General features: G+C 36.7%; 1 protein-coding gene and 1 pseudogene across 3 annotated transcripts; both read right to left on the bottom strand.

Moving 5' to 3' along the window:
• Positions 1–735: 735 nt before the first annotated feature.
• Positions 736–9,232, bottom strand: LOC125666759 (E3 ubiquitin-protein ligase TRIM56-like). Of its 3 annotated transcripts, XM_048900040.2 has the most exons (3): positions 6,294–9,232; positions 5,528–5,596; positions 736–3,396 (listed from the first exon to the last, which is right to left on the bottom strand). In XM_048900040.2, exon 3 carries the CDS (start codon positions 3,392–3,394, stop codon positions 1,961–1,963), a length of 1,434 nt encoding a protein of 477 aa, XP_048755997.2. In that variant the 5' UTR covers positions 3,395–3,396; positions 5,528–5,596; positions 6,294–9,232; the 3' UTR covers positions 736–1,960. The 3 variants fall into 3 exon arrangements, with proteins under 3 accessions (XP_048755997.2, XP_048755991.2, XP_048755990.2); XM_048900034.2 differs by having other exon boundaries at positions 5,528–9,232; XM_048900033.2 differs by lacking the exons at positions 5,528–5,596; positions 6,294–9,232 and adding an exon at positions 3,639–3,920.
• Positions 9,233–9,584: 352 nt separating this feature from the next.
• LOC125666755 (3-sulfolactaldehyde dehydrogenase-like) lies at positions 9,585–24,077 on the bottom strand (annotated as a pseudogene).
• Positions 24,078–25,285: the final 1,208 nt, after the last annotated feature.

Here is a 25,285-nt window from a genome sequence, read left to right as displayed (position 1 = left end):
CATTTGAGCCTTCTATGGTATCCGGATAGGGTTATGCGCCGTCGCCCTGTCACACTAATACACAACACGCCGTCGAGCTGTCACGCTAACACACCGTCGCGCTGTTGCACAAATGCATAACATGCCATCGCGCTGTCAAGCTAACACACTATCGCGCTATTGCGCTAGCGCGCGGTCGCACTGTCACGCTAACACACAACACGCCGTCGCGCTAACACACAACACAGCGATTTTACACAGTCAATCGCGTTCGATTGTAAATTAGCTTGACAGCGCAACGGCGTGTTGTGTATTAGCGTGATAGTGCAACTGCGTGTTGTGTGTTAGCATGATAGCGCGACGGCGCGTTGCGTGACAGCGCATTGTGTATTAGCGTGATGGTGTGTTAGCATGATAGCGCAACGGAGTGTTAGCGTAACAGTGCGACGGCGTGTTGGGTATTAGCGCAATAGCGCGATGGCGTGTTGTGTGCTAGCGTGATGCACGTTTTATGAAACGCACTGTTACGCTTTTTCACATGGCCCTATCCGGACAACATATCCTTCGGCTCAGATGAGCTAAACAGTTAATAGATTGTTTATCTTATTTGTTTTAAATTTCAGCTGTGGAAGATGCAAATCATTGATTTGTCTGCGACGGTGGTTTGCGAGTTAATTCTAACATGCATACGTATATTTTGTATCCACATACATGTATATATATATGTGTGTGGTTATGATGAAAAACCTCTGCGTGCTCGGTAAGTAAAGTATTTTTTACTATAGTGACTTGTGTACAACAATCATGATACATTTCATTTGTATACAACATATTCAATTAAACACCAGACGATTAGACCTATAAGTCCCTTTTTATAATCTTACGAGGCAGAATTTATTCAAAAGCTTCAACATGAAAAGATAAATTAAATCTCTTCAAATCGACATATAGATATATCAGCTACTTTTTATCCAATAACAATATTCATTATCATTCATATACATGTATCAATTTGGTATATCCCAGTGAACTCGAAATAAGACACCATACTAGTAGTCTTCCACTTCTGCTTCATACTTCGATATTTTATTGAACAGATATGGCAGCGGCAAACTAACAACGCAATGTTTTGACAAACGGGATGAATTTGAATAGCTTCTCCATTAAAAAGCTGTCAGTATCCCATATCTATGTACATGTAGCAATATTCCATTGTAACCTGCATATGATGTTTATGTCTCTCAACTAATTCGATATGCAAGAGCATGTTTTTCGTATGATCAGGTTGTAAATGGAGGCAGGCAAAGAAGTTAATGTTACGTGTACAGGAGTTTGAACAATCTCGTTTATAGTCACAATCTTGCTAATTATATGGTCGTTATAACGATCTAATTTACAAATACGGCCTGACATTAGGTTGAATACTGTCTGACGGGTTTCATGCCAATTGTTAGGTCGCTCTTTACACACTGATTTTGACTACGGATAATTTACTCCGTTTACTTGACCAAGATATAGGGCTCACGGTGGGTGTGTCCAGTCAACAGGGGATGCTTACTCCTCCTAGGCACCTGATTCCACATCTGGTGTGTCCAGGGGTCCGTGTTTGCCCAACTATCTATTTTGTATTGCTTATAGGAGTTATGAGATTAATCACTGTTCGTTATCTTCACCTTGTCAACAGGGGATGCTTACTCCTCCTAGACACATAATCCCACCTCTGGTTTGCTATTAACATTGTATTGTTTATATGATTTATGAGATTTATCACCTTATTTCCTATACATTATCTTAACTTTTTCATTCGTATGTAACCCTTGCTTCCTCCCTCTTTCTTAAGTTTCAACAAAATATTTAAACAGATATCTGTTTCTGAACATACACTGTTATAATATGCTTTTCATACGCAATCTTGTCAATCAACCAATATCGATGTTCCTTTTTGTATCATCCTTCATTTTCATTGTCTTCCACTTTGATGCTATGGTTTGGGAATCCCACTTTCATTGTCTTTCACTATGATGCTATTGTTTGCGAATTCCATTTTCATCCCATTACTGGTTATGTACCACGTGTATTCCCCTGCATTCTCCGTTCTCCATTTTCCAGAATATATAGTCCCATCAGCAACGACACACTCCACTCTAGTTTGCTCTACTGCATCTTTCAAAATAACTACTTGGACATTTTCACCTTCTATCAAACTTTCGTCGACAGTTTTGATTTCCACTAGAAAACATATCTCTTCTCCTGTCGTACAACTTGAAACTACATCGACTTTACAGTTAGGTAGGTAGGCCTCGCTATTAAGAATTATTCCTAATTTGTTCGTTATGTTTTGAAATTCTTGCAGGTTTTGCGTGTTTGATACTCTGAAAGTTTTAGCTTGGGTACGTGGTTTCGTTTCAAATGTTCTCGATTTTAGATCTTTCATTCGAGTTTCAATAGTGGGCCATACCTCTAAAAATGCTGCCTCGTTATTAAACCTGAGAGAATGTTTCAGAAAATCACAAGCCTGGACACAAGAATCCTTCAGTTTTGTTAATTCCGAACATTGTGTCTCCAGTATGTTTAATTTGTCCGACTCCGTCACATCTATTTCGCGACCCAAATCTTGCTTTTTACGCTGTAATATTTCTTTCGCATTTGAAAAGATTGCACGAATGGTTTCCTTTTGTTCTTCTGCCTTTACTGGAAGATCATCCGATTCTTGTTGGACAAGTTCCATTACGCGATCTATTTCTGACACTTTATCTTTTACTTTTGAAGATGCCTCGGACAGTTTGGTACACTCGGCCTCGTAAATTTCGGGTATCGTGGATATCTTATGACCAGAATGAGATGTAAATGCACAGAGTGAGCACACCGGTTTCTCGCAAGAAGGAGAGGAGCAGTACATCTCCAGAACTTTATTTTCATGGTTCTTCTCCTTACAATAACTCTGGTGAGAAAAGTTATACAACTGTTCTAGTGAAATGTCCGAGAGATCTTGCAAAGCAATCAATTCGTGTGACTTCATTCCAACAACTTTTCCGTGGATTTGCACACATTCCATGCAAATGAAACCTTCACACTGTTTGCAGCGATGGGTTGCTGTTGAACTCTCAACACACATACTACACACCAAGGCTTTCTGATCTGACGAAGCTTTGACAAAGTCCAAGAGGTCTCTTCGAGTGTTGTCTTTGGGAAAAGTGTCCAGTCCCATTTCTTCAAGCACATGTTTTGATTTACACTGTGGGCACGTGACCTCTCTTCCGGATTGCAACCTTTGCAGGCATTTGTAACAATAGGTATGCAAACACGGAAGTAGTCGAGGGTGATGATCTTCTTCATTGAATATCTCAAAACAAACACTGCACTCTAAAAACTTCTTTTGCAATTCTTCTAGATTGACTGGGATACTGCTCTCCATTTCTGAAATTATAAAAGTTTACAGTCCGTCAGCTACTACCTTGAATGCCTCATTGTTGCGCCCTACCTTCTGGGTCATTATTTAGCACGCGACACTAGAAAAATTACCTTGAATTCTACTTTCGTTTCTTTAAAATGTCGTTTAACAATTACAGGGTATGCTAGTTAACCTACAAAAACATCAATGTCCAATGTTATTCAACAATTAACATTGCACGAGTTTTTCCAGAACCGATCTTGCTTACCTAGTTGTTTATGCAGTCTAAAAGTGCGTTTCGTTGTGGCCTTTTTATTCAGAACAGGGTTATCAAAAATAAAACCCTAGTTGTTCATAGATGGCGCTTGGGTGGGTGGTAAATCTAGTACTGCCGACTCCCGACGGTCCCGGATTGCGATGTTTTATAGATAATATTAAAACCAGCGAACAGAATTACTTCATACTTCTCGGGAACAATCTTCATGTCCAAATTGATTCACACAATTAAAAACCCCCAATAATAATAAGTATAAATTCACCAACTCAAAAGCGGTAAATCTAGTACTGTGTTATAAATACAAAAACCGAAAACGGACACCAATACAGGTACGGTAAACAAACATAGAGATATAACAAAATATGATCCAAAGAAAAATACCGTTAAAATGAAAACAAATTACTTTTTAACATTAATCAAATTTACCATTATTAGGCATTCTTTGTGTTTCTAAATTATGGCAGAACTCTTAGCCACATAAATTATGTGTTTTCCCCGATTCTACGACGTGGACGTAGTTCTACCGCAGATCCCTCATTACAAATTAAATTTAATTTGAGGAATTTTAATTACACATCTATTACTAATTGTCTTGAAGAAATATTCCATTTTACATATTGCCCGATTTCTTATGGCTTTTTAGTCAAACGTACTAAATCATGTGTTCTGTTTTGGTTCAATGTACGTTTATTTATCGCAAAAAATAATTCTATCTAAGAATAAAAATAAAAGATACGGTATTTAATTTTTTTTATATAATAATAGAAAATATTCAAAATGTATGTGATTTTGTTGATGTATGATTTTTAACAATGTTTTCATTATTTGATTAACAGTTAATTATATAACAAATTCTGAGCTTTAATATGTGTAAATTTTAATCAAGATAAATTGATTTCTTTTTGTACATGTAAAATTGGTCCTTCAAAATTCTTATTAGATATTGTTTTGCTGGGGAAGAAAGAAAATTCAAACTCGATTTTAGAAAATATAATAAAAATATCTGATTTTAGATACAAATATATAATATATTTTTTTAAAAATCCCACAGTCGGTCCGTTGTTAGTAAAATTAGTTAAAATTGTTAGTAATATATTTTCTCTTAACTAATAGAACACCCCCCTGGAATTTCGAAATGTCATTTTTTAAAAATTGATTTGCCCTCATTACCCCCCCCCCCCCCCCCCCCGGGAAATTTTAATTCACACTTAGGATTTGTTGTTCAAAATCAGATGGTAATTAAACTAATTTGCTATGTACTGGTTTTCACTTTCATCCGAAGTGGAAAATTGGTTATAAATGAACACTTCTGAGTATAGGCGACATTTCAAGTTTAAGAATTTATCTATATTATTGGTTGTTTTTTATTGTGTGGATCAATTTGGACATGAAGATTGTTTCCGAGAAGAATGAAGTTATTCTGTTGCCCGGTTTTCATATTATCTATAAATCATGGCGATAATCATCGATCGCAATCCAGGACCGTCGGGAGTCGACAGTACACTATATAGGCCTACATGTATATTTTGGAATCATTAAAACTGTGAAAAAGAAGAAATACTTCTAGTTAAACATAAAGATTTATTTGACTAGTCCACAAGGAAATAACGTGAATGTGATGGGACTCTTTCCCAATACCCAAAGACGGAAACGCAGTCATGGACATCGTTCATATAAAAGACCAAGTATAAATTATGTCACGTTTGATTCACTTTTGCCGTACGTCAAGGCAATTAGTTTCACATCATATTCGTACAAAACTTTACTCTATTCCATTGAGAGTTTTACACACGTTATTTAAAGAAGCTATGGCTAGTCTATACTTGGATTTTTCAACACCTGAATATAGACTGAACTCTATGATTATGGATGTTGCCTACCACAGGCTGAAAAAACCAGCACGGACTATGGATGATATTCCTTCCAAATCATGCCGCCAGTTCCTTAAGCTTAAATTTACAAACAAAGGAATAGATGATGTCAACATAAGCAACATTCTTCGTCATAAAATGGTTCAGTCGTGTATTCCAACTTATTTCAAGTTCAAGTCTACACCCTGCATTTCCTACAGCTATACTTCTACTATTGCATCCAAACTTTTTAATTATAAACAAACTTTGCAGTGCTTAGATATAGACCATCTTATACGTAATCCACCAACATGTTCTTGTTCTTCATCTTCTTTCGACTATAGTCCAGCTGGACATGTCATTACTGGTGATGTTGATATAGTTGAAAATGAGGACCAAAAATTACTTATTCTTAAAGGTCCTAAATACAGAGAACCTCGGTCTTTTAATTGGCGATAAAACTTCATCTCTATTATAATAGAGTTCTGTCGAAGATTACGCCAGACGATGGGCTAAATATGAAAAAGAAGAACTTGATACATTGTCAGAATGGGTTAAAAGCATAAGAGGGATATTAAAATCCCGCATTAGACACACGAAAACAAAAGTACGTACCATCTATCCTTCTGTGTTTAGTAAACCAGAAGTGATAAAAGAATTAGATAGGTTACATGAGGAATATGTTTTGGTTCCAGCTGACAAAGCTAGTAACATTGTCTTTGTTTGTAAGGCTCATTATTACAACTGTATTTTAAACGAACTTGGCATTAATTCCACTTTTGGTAATCATACTTACACTCCAACTGCCCTTTCAAAAGATGGAATTCTTCAAAACCATGCTTCAGTTTTAGACACATTTAATATTCCAGTCAATGGGTCGAATGAATATGAGTTACCGTACCTATACTGGATTCCTAAACGAAATAAAAACCCTTACAAAGAAAGATACATTGCTGGATCCATTAAATACTCTACCAAGCCCCTATCTTTGCTCCTCACGAAAATGTTAACAGCTGTGAAGGAGAAACTTCAAACTTACTATGCGACTACATATGCCAGAAGTGGTGTTAATCAAATGTGGATTCTAAAAAAATTCTTAAGAACTTTTAGTAAACTTGAAATCGCAGAATTATTCCAAAATCAATAACATTAAAACCTATGACTTTTCAACACTATACATGACGTTTATTAACAATGATAGCTTTCATTCATATGTCGATTTGATATATCCCTGTGAGCTCGAAATAAAGGACACCACAGAGTCGTCAACTTCTGCTTCATACTTAGATATTTTATTGAGAGTAGACATTAACGGCAAACTGACAACTCAACTGTATGACAAACGGGATGATTTCAGCTTCTCCATCGTCAACTTCCCATATTTGTGTAGCAATATTCCATTATCACCTGCATATGGTGTTCATATATCTCAACTGATTCGATATGCAAGAGCTTGTTCTGGGTATAGTCAGTTTTTAAATCGAGGTAAGCTACTGACAAACAAGTTGATGGTACAGGGACTTCAACAGTCTCGATTGAAGTCAGCATTTCGCAAATTCTATGGTCGTTATAACGATCTAGTTCGTCAATACAACCTCGCATTGGGTCAAATGCTGTCTGACGTGTTTCATAGCAATTGTTAAGCCGTTCTTGGCACACTGATTTTGACTGCGGATAACTCCGTTTACCTGATCAGGATATAGGGCTCACGGCGGGTGTGACCGGTCAACAGGAGATGCTTACTCCTCTTAGGCACCTGTTCCCATATCTGGTGTGTCCAGGGGTCCGTGTTTGCCCAACTATCTGCTTTGTATTGCTTATAGGAGTTATGAGATTGATCACTGTTCGTTATCTTCACCTTGCATTCAACATCGTTTTTTTTTAAAATTATTTTTTAAAAGTATCTTTATAAATCATGCATTGAATGAAAAGTGTCTATTTTCGGTTTTTGTATTTACAACACAGTACTAGATTTACCGCTTTTGAGTATGCGACATTTCAAGTTTAAGAATTAATACTTATTATTATTGATTTTTTTAATTGTGTGAATCAATTTGGACATAAAGAGTGTCCCCGAGAAGCATGAAGTAATTCTTTCAGCTTCTCCATCGTTAACTTCCCATATTTGTGTAGCAATATTCCATTATCACCTGCATATGGTGTTCATATATCTCAACTGATTCGATATGCAAGAGCTTGTTCTGGGTATAGTCAGTTTTTAAATCGAGGTAAGCTACTGACAAACAAGTTGATGGTACAGGGATTTCAACAGTCTCGATTGAAGTCAGCATTTCGCAAATTCTATGGTCGTTATAACGATCTAGTTCGTCAATACAACCTCGCATTGGGTCAAATGCTGTCTGACGTGTTTCATAGCAATTGTTAAGCCGTTCTTGGCACACTGATTTTGACTGCGGATAACTCCGTTTACCTGATCAGGATATAGGGCTCACGGCGGGTGTGACCGGTCAACAGGGGATGCTTACTCCTCCTAGGCACCTGATACCACCTCTGGTGTGTCCAGGGGTCCGTGTTTGCCCAACTATCTATTTTGTATTGCTTGTAGGAGTTATGAGATTGATCACTGTTCGTTATCTTCACCTGGCATCTATAAAACATCGCAATCCGGGACATTCGGGAGTCGGGAGTACTAGATTTACCGCCCACCCGGCGCTTGTGTCTCTATGTGACGTTTTCATTCGACCAAAAAGACTCGGAGGTACATGTGTGGTAGTTCTTATCCCAATGACTCGTAACTATTCGGTCATTTCCGTAACAGCATGGCTCTGTTAAATCATTACGCAATAGAAACCACCGGAAAAGTCAGTCAAATGAGAATTATCTTAATCGTATTTAAAACTATCTCATCATTAAAACGTGCTTGAAAATAGCAATAATGAATTTGATCATATCTCACCATCTGCTTTCATTGACCACAGACTAGCTCTACAATGACAAACAGGATGATCATCACATTCCCATATTTATGCATAGCACTAGATATTCCATTATTACATGTACCTGTATATGGTGTTTATGTTTCAACTGATTCAATGCGCAAGAGCATGTTCTGATCAGTTTTTAAATCAAGGCAGACTTATAACTGAAAAAAATGTTGGTGTTTAATATATTGTTATTAATAAATGTTTTCATCTCACTTAGTAGGGACAGTAACTTTGGGATTTTCATAAGGATGATTTTATTCATTTTTCGATTTTGACAGACTGTAGCAAATGAGAAGATTTCTCCTCATTAGTTACCTTGCATGTAATAAATCACCCGAAAAGGTCTTGGGCGAAACAGTGTGCTGTAGCGGTCAGCCGGGTTCGATCGCCAGTGTCCACATAGCTCAGTTGGTAGAGCACCTGACTAGAGAATTCAGAATTTTTATTATGTGCAAGTCTGCTTGTAATCTAACTGTGGTTTGGATCTGTAAGATGCCCCCAAACTACCATCTTCACTAGTCAGTGATGCTCCACAGTGAAACATCTTCACTAGCCAGTGATGCTCCACAGCGAAACATCTTCACTAGCCAGTGATGATCCACAGCAACACATCTTCACTAGCCAGTGATGCTCCACAGCAACACATCTTCACTAGTCAGTGATGCTCCACAGCAACACATCTTCACTAACCAGTGATGATCCACGGTGACACATTTTCACTAGCCAGTGATGATCCATGGTGACACATCTTCACTAGCCAGTGATGATCCACAATGACATTGATGCCATACAACAAAAATTTCCAAGGGGGAGGGGAGGGGGGCACCTAAGGTAATTTTTTCCAAGAGGGAATAGGTGGTCCAACTAATACTAGGGACTAGCAGGTATTGTTTTACAACAAAAAGTGCATAAAATTAGCAAGTACATGTATATGTATTTTATGGAAGACCTTGCCTCAGGTATGGCACTATGCTTCTGTACATGAACATCTTGTGCACTAACACATATCCCCTTCTGAAGTCACTACATAATATATCTATGCTCTGAATATACATAACAATCAAAAATAGATCAAAGTCAACGATATACATGTGGTTTTGCATATACTGTGGTCCATGTAAAATTCAATTCTTAATTCTGCATGGGATATATTTCATTTTAATAGCAATTATAGCATACCCACACAAAAACATTCTGATTAAAAGTGTTCCTCTGACTCCTTAATTCTCCTACACACACATTTTCCCCTGATTCTCTAAGTCCTCTCACGCATACACTCATATTTTTCCTTGATCCTAAAAGTCCTCACACATATTTTCCCCTGATCCTCCAAGTCCTCTCACGCACACACACATATTTTCCCCATCTCCTAAAAATCCTTCCATACACACATATTTTAACCTTGATCCTCAAAGTCCTCTTTCTCACACACACACACACACATATTTTCCCCTCATCCTCAAAGTCCTCCCATACACACATATTTTATCTCCAGGAATTCTTCTATCCCGTACTTTCCTCCCTCTCGTCCCAGCCCCGACTCCTTCCAGCCTCCAAGGGGAACCTCGGGGCATGGAACAACTCCTTCATTGACTCCTAATATGCCAACTTCTAGTCTTTCAGAAACGCGCCATATCTGCCCAAGATTAGTGGAGTACATGTACCCTGCCAAAAAATACAGGTAAGAGTACATTGTTTAGGTATCATTTAGTACTTATAAAAATACAGGTGCGAGTACATTGTTTAGGTATCATTTAGTACTTATAACAAGAGGTACTGTGAGCAATTCTCACTAAGAATACCCCCCGCTTACCCCAATCTCCCAAAGGGTGTTGTTAATAGGCATAAATTACCTCTTTCCTGAGTGTAAAAATATATAGTATGCCTTTGTAGAAGAAAATGGAAGATATAGTCCGAACACAAATCCATGGTATAAACCTACAATTTTGACCTTGAGATCAAAGGTGAAGGTCATGAAGAGGTCATGAATGTGCATGACACATAGTCTCATGGTGATACACCCATGTCTTATGGTATGACTATGTCAAAACTCTATAATCAATTTTGACCTTGAGGTCAAAGTTCAAGGTCATAGAGAGGTCATGAAGGTACCTGACACATCGTCTCATGGTGATACACTCATGTGTCAAATATGGTATGCCTATGTCAAAGAACAAAGAAGTCATGGCCCTGACACGAATCCATTGTAAAAACGTTTAATTTTGACCTTGAGGTCAAGGTCATATGGAGGTCATGAAGGTACATGACACATCGTCTCATGGTGATACACTCATGTGTCAAATATGGTATGCCTATGTCAAAGAACAAAGAAGTCATGGCCCTGACACGAATCCATTGTAAAAACGTTTAGTTTTGACCTTGAGGTCAAGGTCATATGGAGGTCATGAAGGTACCTGACACATCGTCTCATGGTGATATACTCATGTGTCAAATATGGTATGACTATCTCAAAGAACAAAGAAGTTATGGTCCGGACACGAATCCATTGTAAAAAAAAACATTTAATTTTGACCTTAAGGTCAAGGGTCAAGGTCAAATAGAGGTCATGAAGGTACCAGACACATTGTCTCATGGTGATCCACCTGTGTGCCAAATATGGTATGCCTATGTCAAAGAACAAAGAAGTTATGGCCCGGACACGAATCTGGAGACAGACAGACAGACAGACAGAGTGATTCTTATATAACCCCCAGAACTTTGTTCGGGGGGTATAAAAATACAGGTACGAGTACATTGTTTAGGTATCATTCAGTACTTATAAAAATACAGGTACGAGTACATTGTTTAGGTATCATTCAGTACTTATGATAAAACACTTACTGCAGATTTATTATTTGATTGTTGATGAATTTGTGCGAGGTGTGTTGATCAAGAGTGTAATATCTAAGAAATAAATTTCACCTTTGAAAATACATGAGGATATGAATTGTGATGATTTTCACCAGCATATTTCATGAAGCGTGTTAGTGCTAAATGAAAAGTACGCCAGCATGAAGCATTGCTGTTAATAACCCCATGTATTTTCAAAAATGAAATGCATTTTTTATATTTACAGTTCACTTTAATTTTTGTTGGAATCTTCCCAGCTGATAAAATGGATGTACTATATTTTAACAATTAAGATTCATATGCACATCGTTAACATTCATGAGGAAATGGCTATCATTCCAATAGATATCGAAGGTAGAAACATTGGAAATATATTTATTATATACCCATCAATGTATCGGTCTTTGATACTGTGGATTTCACAGCGTGTGATCCGGTTTTCCGGATCACCACACTGTGGTTTTCTGATTCCGTATCAGTATCCTCTGAAACTGATGCCGTCACAATGACGTCACAATGCATCAATGCAATGTTATTTGTGGAAAATATTGACCGCGTCACGAAACAAAACTACGTACACAAAACATAATTTCATGGTATGTCTGTGTTTTTGATAATTTGGATTACATTTATCATCGTATAAATGTGGATTTAAAATGCAGAAGGGGGTATATAATAAATTTATCATTACTACAGTAACTTGATCCGAAGAGTTGGATCACGTCTCGTTGACAGGCGCGGATCATCAGATCAAACTCGACGCTTCGCGTCTCGTGTGATCTGATGATCCACGCCTGTCAACGAGACGTGATCCGACTCTTCGGATCAAGTTACTGTAGTAATAATATATATTTATTATATACCCATCAATGTATCGTTCTTTGATACTGTGGATTTCACAGCGTGTGATCCGGTTTTCCGGATCACCACACTGTGGTTTTCTGATTCCGTATCAGTATCCTCTGAAACTGATGCCGTCACAATGACGTCACAATGCATCAATGCAATGTTATTTGTGGAAAATATTGACCGCGTCATGAAACAAAACTACGTACACAAAACATAATTTCATGGTATGTCTGTGTTTTTGATAATTTGGATTACATTTATCATCGTATAAATGTGGATTTAAAATGCAGAAGGGGGTATATAATAAATTTATCATTACTACAGTAACTTGATCCGAAGAGTTGGATCACGTCTCGTTGACAGGCGCGGATCATCAGATCAAACTCGACGCTTCGCGTCTCGTGTGATCTGATGATCCACGCCTGTCAACGAGACGTGATCCGACTCTTCGGATCAAGTTACTGTAGTAATAATATATATTTATTATATACCCATCAATGTATCGTTCTTTGATACTGTGGATTTCACAGCGCGTGATCCGGTTTTCCGGATCACCACCCTGTGGTTTTCTGATTCCGTATCAGCACCCTCTGAAACTGATAACGTCACAATGCACCAACGCATCATTTTTTGCTTAAAATATTGGCCGCGTTGCAAACAAAACTGCATACACAAAACATAATTTCACTGTATGTCTGTATTTTTGATAATTTGGATTACATTTAGTATCATATAAATGTGGATTTAGAATGCATAGGGGGTATATAATAAATTTATCATTACTACAGTAACTTGATCCGAAGAGTTAAATCACGTCTCGTTGACAGGCGCGGATCATCAGATCAAACTCGACGCTTCACATTTAGGAATTTAGGGATCTACAGTATGCACTGAAACCTTCCATAATCTACAGAAGATACCAACCTGCCAATCCCCAGGGCGTGCAGTTAGCCAGAGCTACAACCTCTTCCTCGGTTTTGAATCTAATATAAAAAGAAATACATAATGCTATACACTTGATGCAGTTTTATACATGTACACTGTATATCCAAATACCTTTTCTGAAATTTATCATATTCTGTATATTTAAAACATATTTTCTAAAATGATCACACTATATACAGGAATCCTAATACATTTACCAATCATTAGATGTAACAGAGAGACAATGTATGTATATAAAAGACCTGAGAACGCCAGCAATGGGACCAAAAATCTCCTCCCTGGCACACATCATTTCTGATGTAACACCAGACAACAGGGTGGGTTGGTAAAAGTTTCCCTGCCCCCCAGATCCACCTCTTACTATCTTAGCTCCATGTCTGGTTGCATCTTGAACAAAGGAATCAATCTATATCCATAAAAAAAACATCCATGCAGGTTATAGTTACAAAGTAAATGAAAACTGATCCAGGCTAAATGGGTCAAGATGACCTAATTTCCTGACCTTTTGGACAGCCCTGCTGTTTATTAGAGGCCCGAAAGTTGTTTCTGGCAAAAGTCCATTTCCTGTTCGTAGTTCTGCATCCATAGCATCAGCCATTGTAGCTACAAACTGGTCATGGATGCTGTCTTGTACATAGATTCTGTTGGCACACACACAGGTCTACAAAATGAAAGTCTAAATTTAATGTTTGTTATCACCATCTCAAATGTTTATATGCAGGAATCGCTGTCATATTTGAGCTTGATATGTAAAAACTGCCTATAACACCAGGATTTACAGGGTGTCTGGTCCATTAAAGCTCTTTTATACCCATCTGATTTTGATTACCTTTTCAGAACACCTGAATTTACAGACGGTTACATAAATACCTGTGAAGAACACCTGAATTTACAGTCTAGGCTATAAACATGAAAAGGTGAAGTTAACAAACAGTGATCAATCTCATAACTCCCACAAGGAATACAATATAGAGAGTTGGGCAAACATGGACCCTTGGATAAACCAGAGGTGGGATCAGGTGCCTTGGAGGAGTAAGAATCCTCTGTCGATCGGTCTCACCCACCGTGAGCCCTATATCCTGATCAGGTAAATGGGGTTATCCGTAGTCAAAATCAGTGTGCCAAGAACGGCCTAACAGTTGGCAAGAAACATGTCAGACAACATGTGACATATACACCTGTCTAGAACACCTGAATTTACAGGCTATAACATATATACCTGTCTAGAACACCTGAATTTGCATCCTATTACATATACACCTGTCCAAAACACCTGAATTTACAGGATATAACATATACACCTGTCTAAAACACCTGAATTTACAGGCTATAATGTATACACCGGTCTAAAACACCTGAATTTACAGGCTATAACGTATACACCTGTCCAAAACACCTGAATTTACGGGTTATAACATATACACCTGTCTAAAACACCTGAATTTATAGGATATAACATATACACCTGTCCAGAACACCTGAATTTACAGGATATAACATATACACCTGTCTAGAACACCTAAATTTACATACTTTAACATGTATACACCTGTCTAAAACACCTGAATTTACAGGTTATAACATATATACCTGTCCTGAACACCTGAATTTACAGGTTATAACATATATACCTGTCCTGAACACCTGAATTTACAGGTTATAACATATACACCTGTCTAAAACACCTGAATTTACAGGTTATAACATATATACCTGTCCTGAACACCTGAATTTACAAGATATAACATATACACCTGTCCAGAACACCTGAATTTAAAGGCTATAACATACATACACCTGTCCAGAACACCTGAATTTACAGGCTATAACGTATACATCTGTCCAAAACACCTGAATTTAAAGGCTATAACATACATACACCTGTCCAGAACACCTGATTTTACAGGTTATAACATATATACCTGTCCAGAACACCTGAATTTACAGGCTATAACACCTTTTACAGCAGCATTGATATCAGCAGATTCAAAAATAATGAAGGGGGCGTTTCCTCCCAGCTCCATTGAGGTTTTCTTGACAGTGGAAGCAGACTGGGACAACAGGAGCTGTCAATCAAAAGTGAAGCTGTCAATCAAAAGTATTTAAATTCAAACATCAAATTTGTATAATTCATCAAATTTATTAACACAAGTAAATCTGTAAATTTACCCCCCCCCCCCCCCCCCCCCCCCCCCCCCACTTTCAGTTGCATTTATTTAACACGCATCTTCGAAAAGAGGAAAATATTTTGATGGATGGAATATTGTTTAACGTCTCTCTCGAGAATATTTCACTCATATGGAGACATCACCACTGCCAGTGAAGGGCTGCAAAATTTAGGCCTATGCTTGGTGCTTATGGTGTTTGAGCAGGGAGGGATCTTTATCGTGCCACACCTACTGTGACACAGGACCTCGGTTTTAGCAGTCTCATCCAAAGACCGCCCCATTTAGTCACCTCTTATGACAAGCAAGGGGTACTGAGAATCTATTCTAGCTCGGATTTTGAAAACACTCTTCTTGTGATGTTTAAGTACTAAATCATAATCTTGATTTATAAAGATTTCATTCTGAGACCCTTTGTTACTTAACTACACCTGGTGAGGCTTGACCTTTAATCTCAAAAGTCATAAGATCATATTTCTGTGATGGGAACAATGCGTGTGAAAATTCATTTCATTAGTGTTTGAGATCATCAGCAAATGATTTCTTCCGTAATAAACCATTCAATGGTTTTAATTTTCAACAACTGGAATCCTCATTTAAAGGGCATGGACACGATTTGAGCTGAAAAATTTCAAATTTTATTTTTTCATTTTTATTGTTTATAATGCATAACTAAAGTATTTCTAATGGTCAACCAAAATTTAAATATCAATTGTTGAGTCACAAGTCAGATACAGCACTCACAATTCTTTGTTATGTACACAAGGTTCGTGCCACGTTTTTGTTTACATGATAGATTGCTTAATAGAAAATAGCATGTTTAAAACAAAATGAGATGTGACAAACACTAGGAACTATTTAAGTGTGTTCAGAATTAGTTGTAATTTGAAAAAAAAATATTCTAACGGGCATGGACACGATTTGAGCTGAAAATCTTTAAATTTATTTTTCATTCCTAATGTTTACAATGCTAAGGCACTTATAATGATCAGCAAAAATCTGACTATCAGTTTCTGAGTTACAAGTGAGATAACAGCATTCACAATTTTTTGTTATATAAACGAGGCTCGTATCATGTACATGTATTTGTTAACATAGGTTAGATATACTAGGAAAACTCTCATTTAAAGCAGATTTTCAAATTACAAGTTAATTCTAGTGTTTGTCATTTGTCACAATGTCATTTTGTTTTGAACATATTTTCTATTAAGCAATCTATATGTAAACACATTTAAGATATTATCTGGACATCAATTTCTCACAAGGTGTACTCTGATGATATTGACCTTGACCCTCCAGACTAGGTAACAATAAGGTGTGATCTGATGATATTGACCTTGACCCTCCAGACTAGGTAACAATAATGTGTCCTGCTTTTGTTTGTTTGTTTGTTTGTTTTACTTCCCATCAAGAATATTTCACGTGTATTGAGAAGTCACCAGCTTTGGGTGAAGTCCTATGCTGAGCACTCAAGAGCCGTAGCAGTGAGGGTTCGTTAACGCGCCAGGCGGCCCCACAGTGAGGGTTCGTTAACGTGCCAGGCGGCCCCACAGTGAGGGTTCGTTAACCGTGCCAGGCGGCCCCACAGTGAGGGTTCGTTAATGTGCCAGGCGGCCCCCACAGTGAGGGTTCGTTAACGTGCCAGGTGGCCCCACAGTGAGGGTTCGTTAACGTGCCAGGTGGCCCCACAGTGAGGGTTCGTTAACGTTCCAGGCGGCCCCACAGTGAGGGTTCGTTAACGTGCCAGGCGACCCCCTTTAGACATAGAGACTCTTAATCTGAAATTTCATTGCTCTGAACAACAGTTGAGAAACCACCTGGAAACAAAAGATGTTACAGAGGGAGGGATGGACTCGATAAAGAAGGAAACAAATGTAAAAAGTCTAAACCCTTAGGTAATCATGATTTTCTTGTGTAAACAGCCTAATCTTTAGATAATCATGATTTTCTTGTGTAAACAGTCTAATCTTTAGGTAATCATGATTTTCTTGTGTAAACAGCCTAATCTTTAGATAATCATGATTTTCTTGTGTAAAACAGCCTAATCTTTAGATAATCATGATTTTCTTGTGTAAACAACCTAATCTTTAGGTAATCATAATTTTCTTGTGTAAACAGCCTATCTTTAGATAATCATGATTTTCTTGTGTAAACAGCCTAATCTTTAGATAATCATGATTTTCTTGTGTAAACAGCCTAATCTTTAGATAATCATGATTTTGTAAACAGTCTAACCTACAGGTAATCATGATTTTCTTATATTAACAGCCTAATCTTTAGATAATCATGATTTTCTTGTGTAAACAACCAAACCTGTATACTAGGTAATCATGATTTTCTTATGTAAACAAACTAACCTTTATAGACCTGTGTAATCATGATTTTCTTAGGTAAACATTCCTAATCTTTAGGCAATCATGATTATTATTATGTAAACAATCTAACCTTTAGGTAATCATGATTATTATTATGTAAACAATCTAACCTTTAGGTATCATGATTATTATTATGTAAACATTCTAACATTTAGGTAATCATGATTATTATTATGTAAACAATCTAACCTTTAGGTAATCATGATTATTATTATGTAAACAATCTACATTAACTTTAAAAGTTAAGCAACAAGTGATGAAATGAAATTTACATCTATGACACACACACACCTTTCCAACAGCAGTGGATCCTGTAAATGATATATGCTTGACGATGGGTGTTCACAAAGAGTTCTCCCAACCTCTGGTGAATTGTCACCGTGATGTTGTTACTATATTTATAACCCCCGCTGGGAGTCCAGCCTTGTCAGCAAGCTTTAAAAGAAATAACACAAGTTATTAGAATATAATAAAATCGTTGTTACATATGTTTATTTAAAAAAGACGGCGACATTAAACTTTACCAGAAGGTCAGGCTTACATTAAAAAAATAAATACTTGGTAATAGTTGTTATTTTGTTGGAATGGCAAAACCATTGTTAATCATAAAGTATATCCCTTCTAAAACAATTTTCATCCATTGTTTCTTTATAAAAATGCCCTTTGTAATATACAGTAAAATATCTGTATTTTGAATATGGTTTATCTCGAATACCACGATTCCAGGGATGGTGTTTTGAATGACACATGCTCTATCATTAACATGTGGGTTAGATAAACGCACAAAATCGTCAAAGTACGCTGAAGGTAATGCTCTTAATAACGATAACGCATTTAATAACACACAGCTTCATCATTAAACGAGTACAGAGAAAACACGAAAATTTATTTAATAGAACCATTAAAAGTTTTGTTTTCTTAAAATCCGTCTTTTTTGTTTCTTACGTGATAGGTTCTTTCATTACAACGCAAAAACTACATCCCAGTCGAGCCTGGACATCAGTAAACTTAAAGTAAGCATACAGGCATGATCATCTTAATTTTGAAATACATTGTGAATTCAATTGGATGTTTATATATAATAAAAAAAAACAACGAAATGTTTGTCTTTGAAATTCCACAATATTAATTTATCAACTTGTATTAAACTACAAGAAACGGCAACAGGGTTTTTGTTTATAATGCAAATCCTATACTATGCATCAAATATCCTCTTAAAAACAAAATCGAAGATCGATTTTGGAGATCTCGAAACCCCCGGATATCTCGAAGTTTTTTCGAGGTCCCTCGGACTTCGAGATAAAGATATTTTACTGTACATGAATCGATTAAAAGTGCACTGTTTTTTCCGCACAAGGAAGATTAATAGGTACGACGCCTGAGCCACGGATTCAAAACAAATTCAATCAGCTGTTTCTACCATACTGGGATCATCTCAAAATTAAGCGAAAAGAAGACATATGAGATAAATAGAACATCTATAATTGTGTATTTTGATAATTTGGTTTAATCCAACAAGTTGATATGGTGTATTTATTTGCTCGGCAAGCCTCGTGAATAAATACACCATATCAACTCATTGGATAAAACATATATCAAAACACACAATATAGATATCCTCTATTTATCTTGACCGAGGCTGAACAATCAGAATAGTCTCACATTGGCTGAAGACTGGACAAACCTCACACAGTGCCAGCGCTGATAACGGGGTATCTTCAGCAGGTTTTATCACGACAGTACACCCAGCAGCAATGGCCGCAGCAGCTTTTCTCGTAATCATAGCATGCGGAAAATTCCACTACAAACACGAAATCTAAACATAAAAATTATATACACACTTAAAACAAAGACACAATTTAAACATAGAAATTATATACGTATAGTAAGACACAGTTATAACAAACACACTTATAATAAATTACCACTTAAAAAAACGAATGACTATAACTAAGTACAGATTACAAAGAGAAATAAGCCCACCCTTGGGCTTTCCCCTAACTGTGTTTTACTGTATCTAAATAACATCTCATTGATAGGGATCTTTTCTCCTGCTGTACACACCGGTGTGATCATACCACAGACTCCAATTGGTTGTTTAAACACCAGTAATCGTCTGCTGTTGGAGTTGGTGGGGATGATGTCGCCATACACCCGCTTAGCCTCCTCAGCATACAACTCAATAAACCCAATCCCGTAATTAAGCTCCGCCAAGGAGTCTTTTAATGGTTTACCCTGAAACAAAACTTTCCTGCTTGAATTATTACAATAATACTAAGTCTCATCATTTAATAATTAAATACATGCGTACCGTACTCTAATTGTTTTTATGACAAGACAGAAAACTTCAATCACTGTCCCCTTAAGGATAAACTCTCATATAATTATCATTATTATTATTCATTCATAAAGCACTTTATCTAATTAAGACAATTACCCTAATGTGCTTTACATGTATATTAAAGCAATAAAAAACTAAAACAAAGAACAATAAATACATAGAAAAAGGCATGATATAATACTAAAACTGAAGGTTGTTTTTATAAATACACATCATGATTATTTTTATATAATATAAATTAGACATGTTGAGATGTGAAATTTTCCATGCATATACTAGAGATGTTCTCTACACCTTGGTTGAGATGGTTTCTTGTTTTTGTGTTAAGAGGTCGATGTGGTGATCCTGACAGACTCGTAATCTAATCTTTCATGCCATATTGATTGCTTGTTTTATCTATATGTTGTTTTGAGTTGCATGTGAGAATTTTTCACTCTTGTAGAGATGTCACAAATGAGTCTGAGAATGTGCTCAGTGCCATAAACAGTGAGGGCTCTTTATCATGTGAACACCTACTAACACACAGGACCTCCGTTTCTAAGGTCATTTACAAAAAAAATGTGACTTTCACTTCCAACACTTGGTAAAGGAACCTTCACTATCTATGTTAAACATCTTAAGTTTGATCTAGAATGGAACCCAGACTTTCCGCATGCCAAATTAATACCATGATCAGTATGTGTCTTGTGGAAGTGCTATTTTCTTCAACCATTAAAGGATGAACTCAGGACTGAGAAGGTCTGTGACTTTTCAGATTCATCAAAACGGAAATAAAGAGAAATTGTAAATCATACAATGTTGTAAGTTATATGTTAATTTAGGCCTGAGGGACGTACATTTTCCACGGTGATAAGTCTGGCTAACTCCTCCTTGTGCGTATTACAGAGGTCCGTCCACTTCTTCATTACTGTACTTCGCTCCTGTACAAGTGAAAGTTTGAAATTTAATGCACCGAAATATTTTCCAAAACACACCCATCTGTATCCAGGAAATACATACATGTACGACAAACAAGGACCAGCTGCTTATTCACCTGTGTATACGTGTTTACATAATTATAAACTTTAGGCAAATGCAGTAGATTCGGAATCCTTATTTTTATATACCAGTACTTAATATGGCAAAATTACTTGAAATGTAAATGTCACATTGCGTGAACATGAATTTGCATGTCCTCTGTCAATCAAAAGTTCTTACATGTATTTTATCAACAGAAAATTAAAAGTGAGTAGTTTATTTCGCGAATGGTGCCTCCCATGAAATCACGCGAGAATAAATTCCTCGCATACATTAGGAATCTACAATGTTACACTTCTGAGTGTGCAGATCATGTTTTCGAAATAATTCACTACATGCTCTCTTACCTTTGCCGTCCGTTCCTTCCAGCTGTGGAAGGCTGTATAAGCTGCATGAATAGCACCCTCTGTATCCGTTACACCCATGTCAGGGACCCACCCTAAAGCTTCTCCCGTCGCAGGGTTAGTAACTGCAAGAAAATAACAATGTTATAAAATTCATGTCTGATGATTATGTTATCCAACATATCCAAATCTTTCCAACTTAATTTTCTTTTCTTTTCTCTCTTTTGTTTGTTTGTTTGTTGTTGGGTTTTTTTTTGGGGGGGGGGTTGTCTCTAAAAACTCTGTCAAAGGTTGTTAAAAAGGTAGCTCAAACTTGTGATGGAGTCAGTATTCTCGTCAGTGACCCATCAATTATTAAATTCTAATGCATAATACAGTGAAAACTGCCTAATTCGACACCTGTGTAATACATGTCAGTGGGCATTACAACCACTACCTTCATTTTCAATGTTTTATCTTTACATTGTTTAAACACTGTTTATTTCATAACACTGTGTATTCTCCCAGTGCATGTCAGATTAGACATTTTTCACTATATACAGATATATATGCAAGGGGACAATGAAATACATGAACTAGAGATTGTTTTTATGAAAAACAAATGTCCCCCCAGCTCCCCAAATTGGAAGTGCTCCAAATGAAACCTCCCCTTAATGTACTGCATGGTATGGAGGAGAAAGCATGAGCAGGAACATCAACATTATGAACTCCGATGAGCCACATAGGAGAGGTGTTCACAAACTATTTTACACCCTCCACCCCTCAGCTCCACTACAACTTAAGGATAACAATATTGGATCCTCCTGTCCCTACAATATGCACATCTGCAAATGACATTGAGGTATTGTGCAAAATTTCAAGTCTATCAGATAAGCCATATAGTAGGAGAAGCATTCACAAGCTATTTTAACATCCTACACCCCTCTTAGATCCACTATAACTTTTAGGAAAATAATTGGATCCTTCTGTTCCGACAATAAGCACATCTACAAATGGCAGTAAAGATTTGTACAAAGTTTCAAATTTATCGGATAAGCCATATAGGAGAATTGTTCACAAGTTATTTTACATCCACCCCTCTTAGATCCACTGTAACTTTATGAAAATAATCGGATTCTCCTATCCCACAGATTTGTGTATGTATAATACTTTAATTCATGCAGTGAGTAATGAAAGAAAGCAAAAGCGAGCAAGCTCACATACCCCACGCTCCAACATTGCTTGACAATGCCTCACATTAAATGAATGGTAAAGCTATGCATTACTACAAGAACAGGACAGACAGGCACAAAATGCTAAGTTCAATAGGGGCATAACTCCCAGAAAAATTATTGAATCAGAATTTTATGGGAATATGCACATCTACACAGTGTGTCCTTATCAACTCCAAAGTTTCACGATATTCTGTTGAGCGGTCTCAGAGGAGTTGCGCTGACAAGGAAGGGACTGACGGACGGGTTATTAACATTATACCCTGCACATCTTCGTTGCATGGGGTATAAGAAAACATGCATAAAAAAGTTGTGTATCTTATCCAATTTTGTAACAATATCAACAGCATTTTGTATATTTTTCTGGTAGTGGTAATTAAAAATGGAAATACATTTTAGAAATGAAAAAAAGATACCAGACAGTGAAATTAAAAAAAAATTCCACATTAAATCAGACCTGAAACAATATATATATATACTTGAACGTAATGTCACTGAATCTAGCCTTATTAAAAGTGAAACAGTCATTTGGTAAGCAACATCTTGATCACTTTAACATCACTGAGACACCATGTAACAGTTTATTCTGTGACCGGGAAACAGTTTGACTGTTTAACATGTTTAATGATACATGCAAAAACGTAAACAAGAGTAGGAAATGGTAAGAGAAGACTGATTACAATTTATACATAGTAGGTTAGGTAATCATACATTTTATTGTTCAGATTAGTAAAATTATATTGACAAAAGTCTCGCATGCAAGAATTATAAAACCCTTAGACTTGTTATTGTTTTATTGTTGCGCAGAAACTACCCTACCTTGGAATGTCCTTCCATCAGCTGCAGACACCCACTCTCCATCAATGTAGGCCTTATCATGGACAAACGGGACTTGGTTGTCAGCCGTCACACTGGTCATCATTCGAAACTGATCAGCACACACAGCTGGTGAAGCTGTCCACTGAAGATTTCCGAGAATCGCCCGACTACTACGAAGCAATACCTTCAACATAATCTCTGAAAAGAGCACCATCATACACATAACATATTCATACAAATCAAATACGGTCTAATTCCATGAAATACAAGTTATGGGTTTGACATCTTCCCTCTCCAAACCCCTGCATACCGAATTCTCAGACAAGAACTTTATTCAATCTAGGCATTTAACTGTAACTTTCTTTTTTCTAAAGTTATTTTGAAAGCACATGTACCTACTAGTAACCCAAAAATGTGACATACATATTTTGAGATTCTAAATTGTAACCTTAAATCATTAAAGATACAAGGTCACCTAGTTGAAGTTTAGCTACAGATCTGTGGTCAGCTGTTAGTGACCTAAATTAGCGGACGGTTAACGGATGCTTCTCTAGGGTAAGATTAGCCCTAAGATTAGGCCTATCGTGTTTTCATCACTTCATGTCCTCAATCCGATCAGGTCGTCCTATTTATTGTCAGAGGTTCGGACTGTGTCAGAGGCCTGAGAGGGTACTGAAGAAAAAAGTCCTATCGAAAACATAGTCAGTCGTTAAAAAAAAAAAGATTATCTCATATATTAAATTTCACCTAACTTTACAACTTCAATTCAAGTTATTAGGTAGAAGGACAGTTTGGCATAATATTTTATTTTTACCGAAGCATGCCGGGGCACCATTTTTGTTTTGATTTTGTGTAGTCTGGTCCTCGCCCCCGCCACTCTTTGATCACTTGTTTTAGGTAAATCAAAGAGTGGCGGGGGACCAGACTAGATTTTATGCAGCATACGATGGATTCTGAATTCCGAACCCGAACTCAATTTACTACTAAAGTGCAGTGGTAACTATAATTTGTACATACATGTAGACGAAATAGTTTTTAGTTTCCTATGAAGCAGCTCTCTCTCTCTCTCTCTCTCTCTCTCTCTCTCTCTCTCTCTCTCTGTATTGGATACAGCTACAGAGCTACAGAGACACCTATAAAAGTTTATCTAATATTCTCGTTCGAATTGCGAAAAAAAAAAGGGTTTTGAGAATATCAGTGAGAACATGTCCCCACACCACTTATATGTACAGAGCGCCAAATTAACAAAAACTCAAATATTTGAAGATATCATCAATTCAATTAAATGCTCTCTTTAATTGAATTAATGCGCACCTTAAATCAATTATTGCTCTCATCAAATAAATTAATACGCGCTTCAATTCAATTATTGCTCTCATCAGTTGAATTAATGCGCGCAAGAATTGAATTAATGAGAGCAATAATTCAATTATTGCTCTCTTCAATTCAATTGATGCTCACATTAATGAGAGCAATAATAGATTTGATGCGCGTATTAATTCAATTATTTCTCTCTTCAATTCAATTGATGAAAGCATCAATTTCGTAGATATATGCTCGCAATAATTAATTTAGAGCTCGGTATGAATAGTTTGATTATCTCTTTGATTCAATTGAAGATATCTTTAATCATTTACAATGCTAATTTGTTTAAGGAATTAATGCGCGCATCAATTCTTTTAAAGAGAGCAACAATTCAATTAAAGAGATCATTAATTCAATTGTGGATATGATGAATTGAAGATATCTTTAATTATATAGTTGCTCTCTCTAAAAGAATTTTTGCTCTCTTCAAATGAATTGATTAATGCGCGCATCAATTCAATAAATGCCCGCATTATATCAATTATTGCTCTATTCAATTGAATTGTAGCGAGCATCAATTCAATTGTTGATATCATTAATTCATTTGAAGAGATCATTAATT

This window comes from Ostrea edulis, chromosome 10 (genome assembly GCF_947568905.1).
Source record: "Ostrea edulis chromosome 10, xbOstEdul1.1, whole genome shotgun sequence".
Lineage (NCBI taxonomy): Eukaryota > Metazoa > Mollusca > Bivalvia > Ostreida > Ostreidae > Ostrea > Ostrea edulis.
This window is presented reverse-complemented; position numbering and strand designations above follow the sequence as displayed.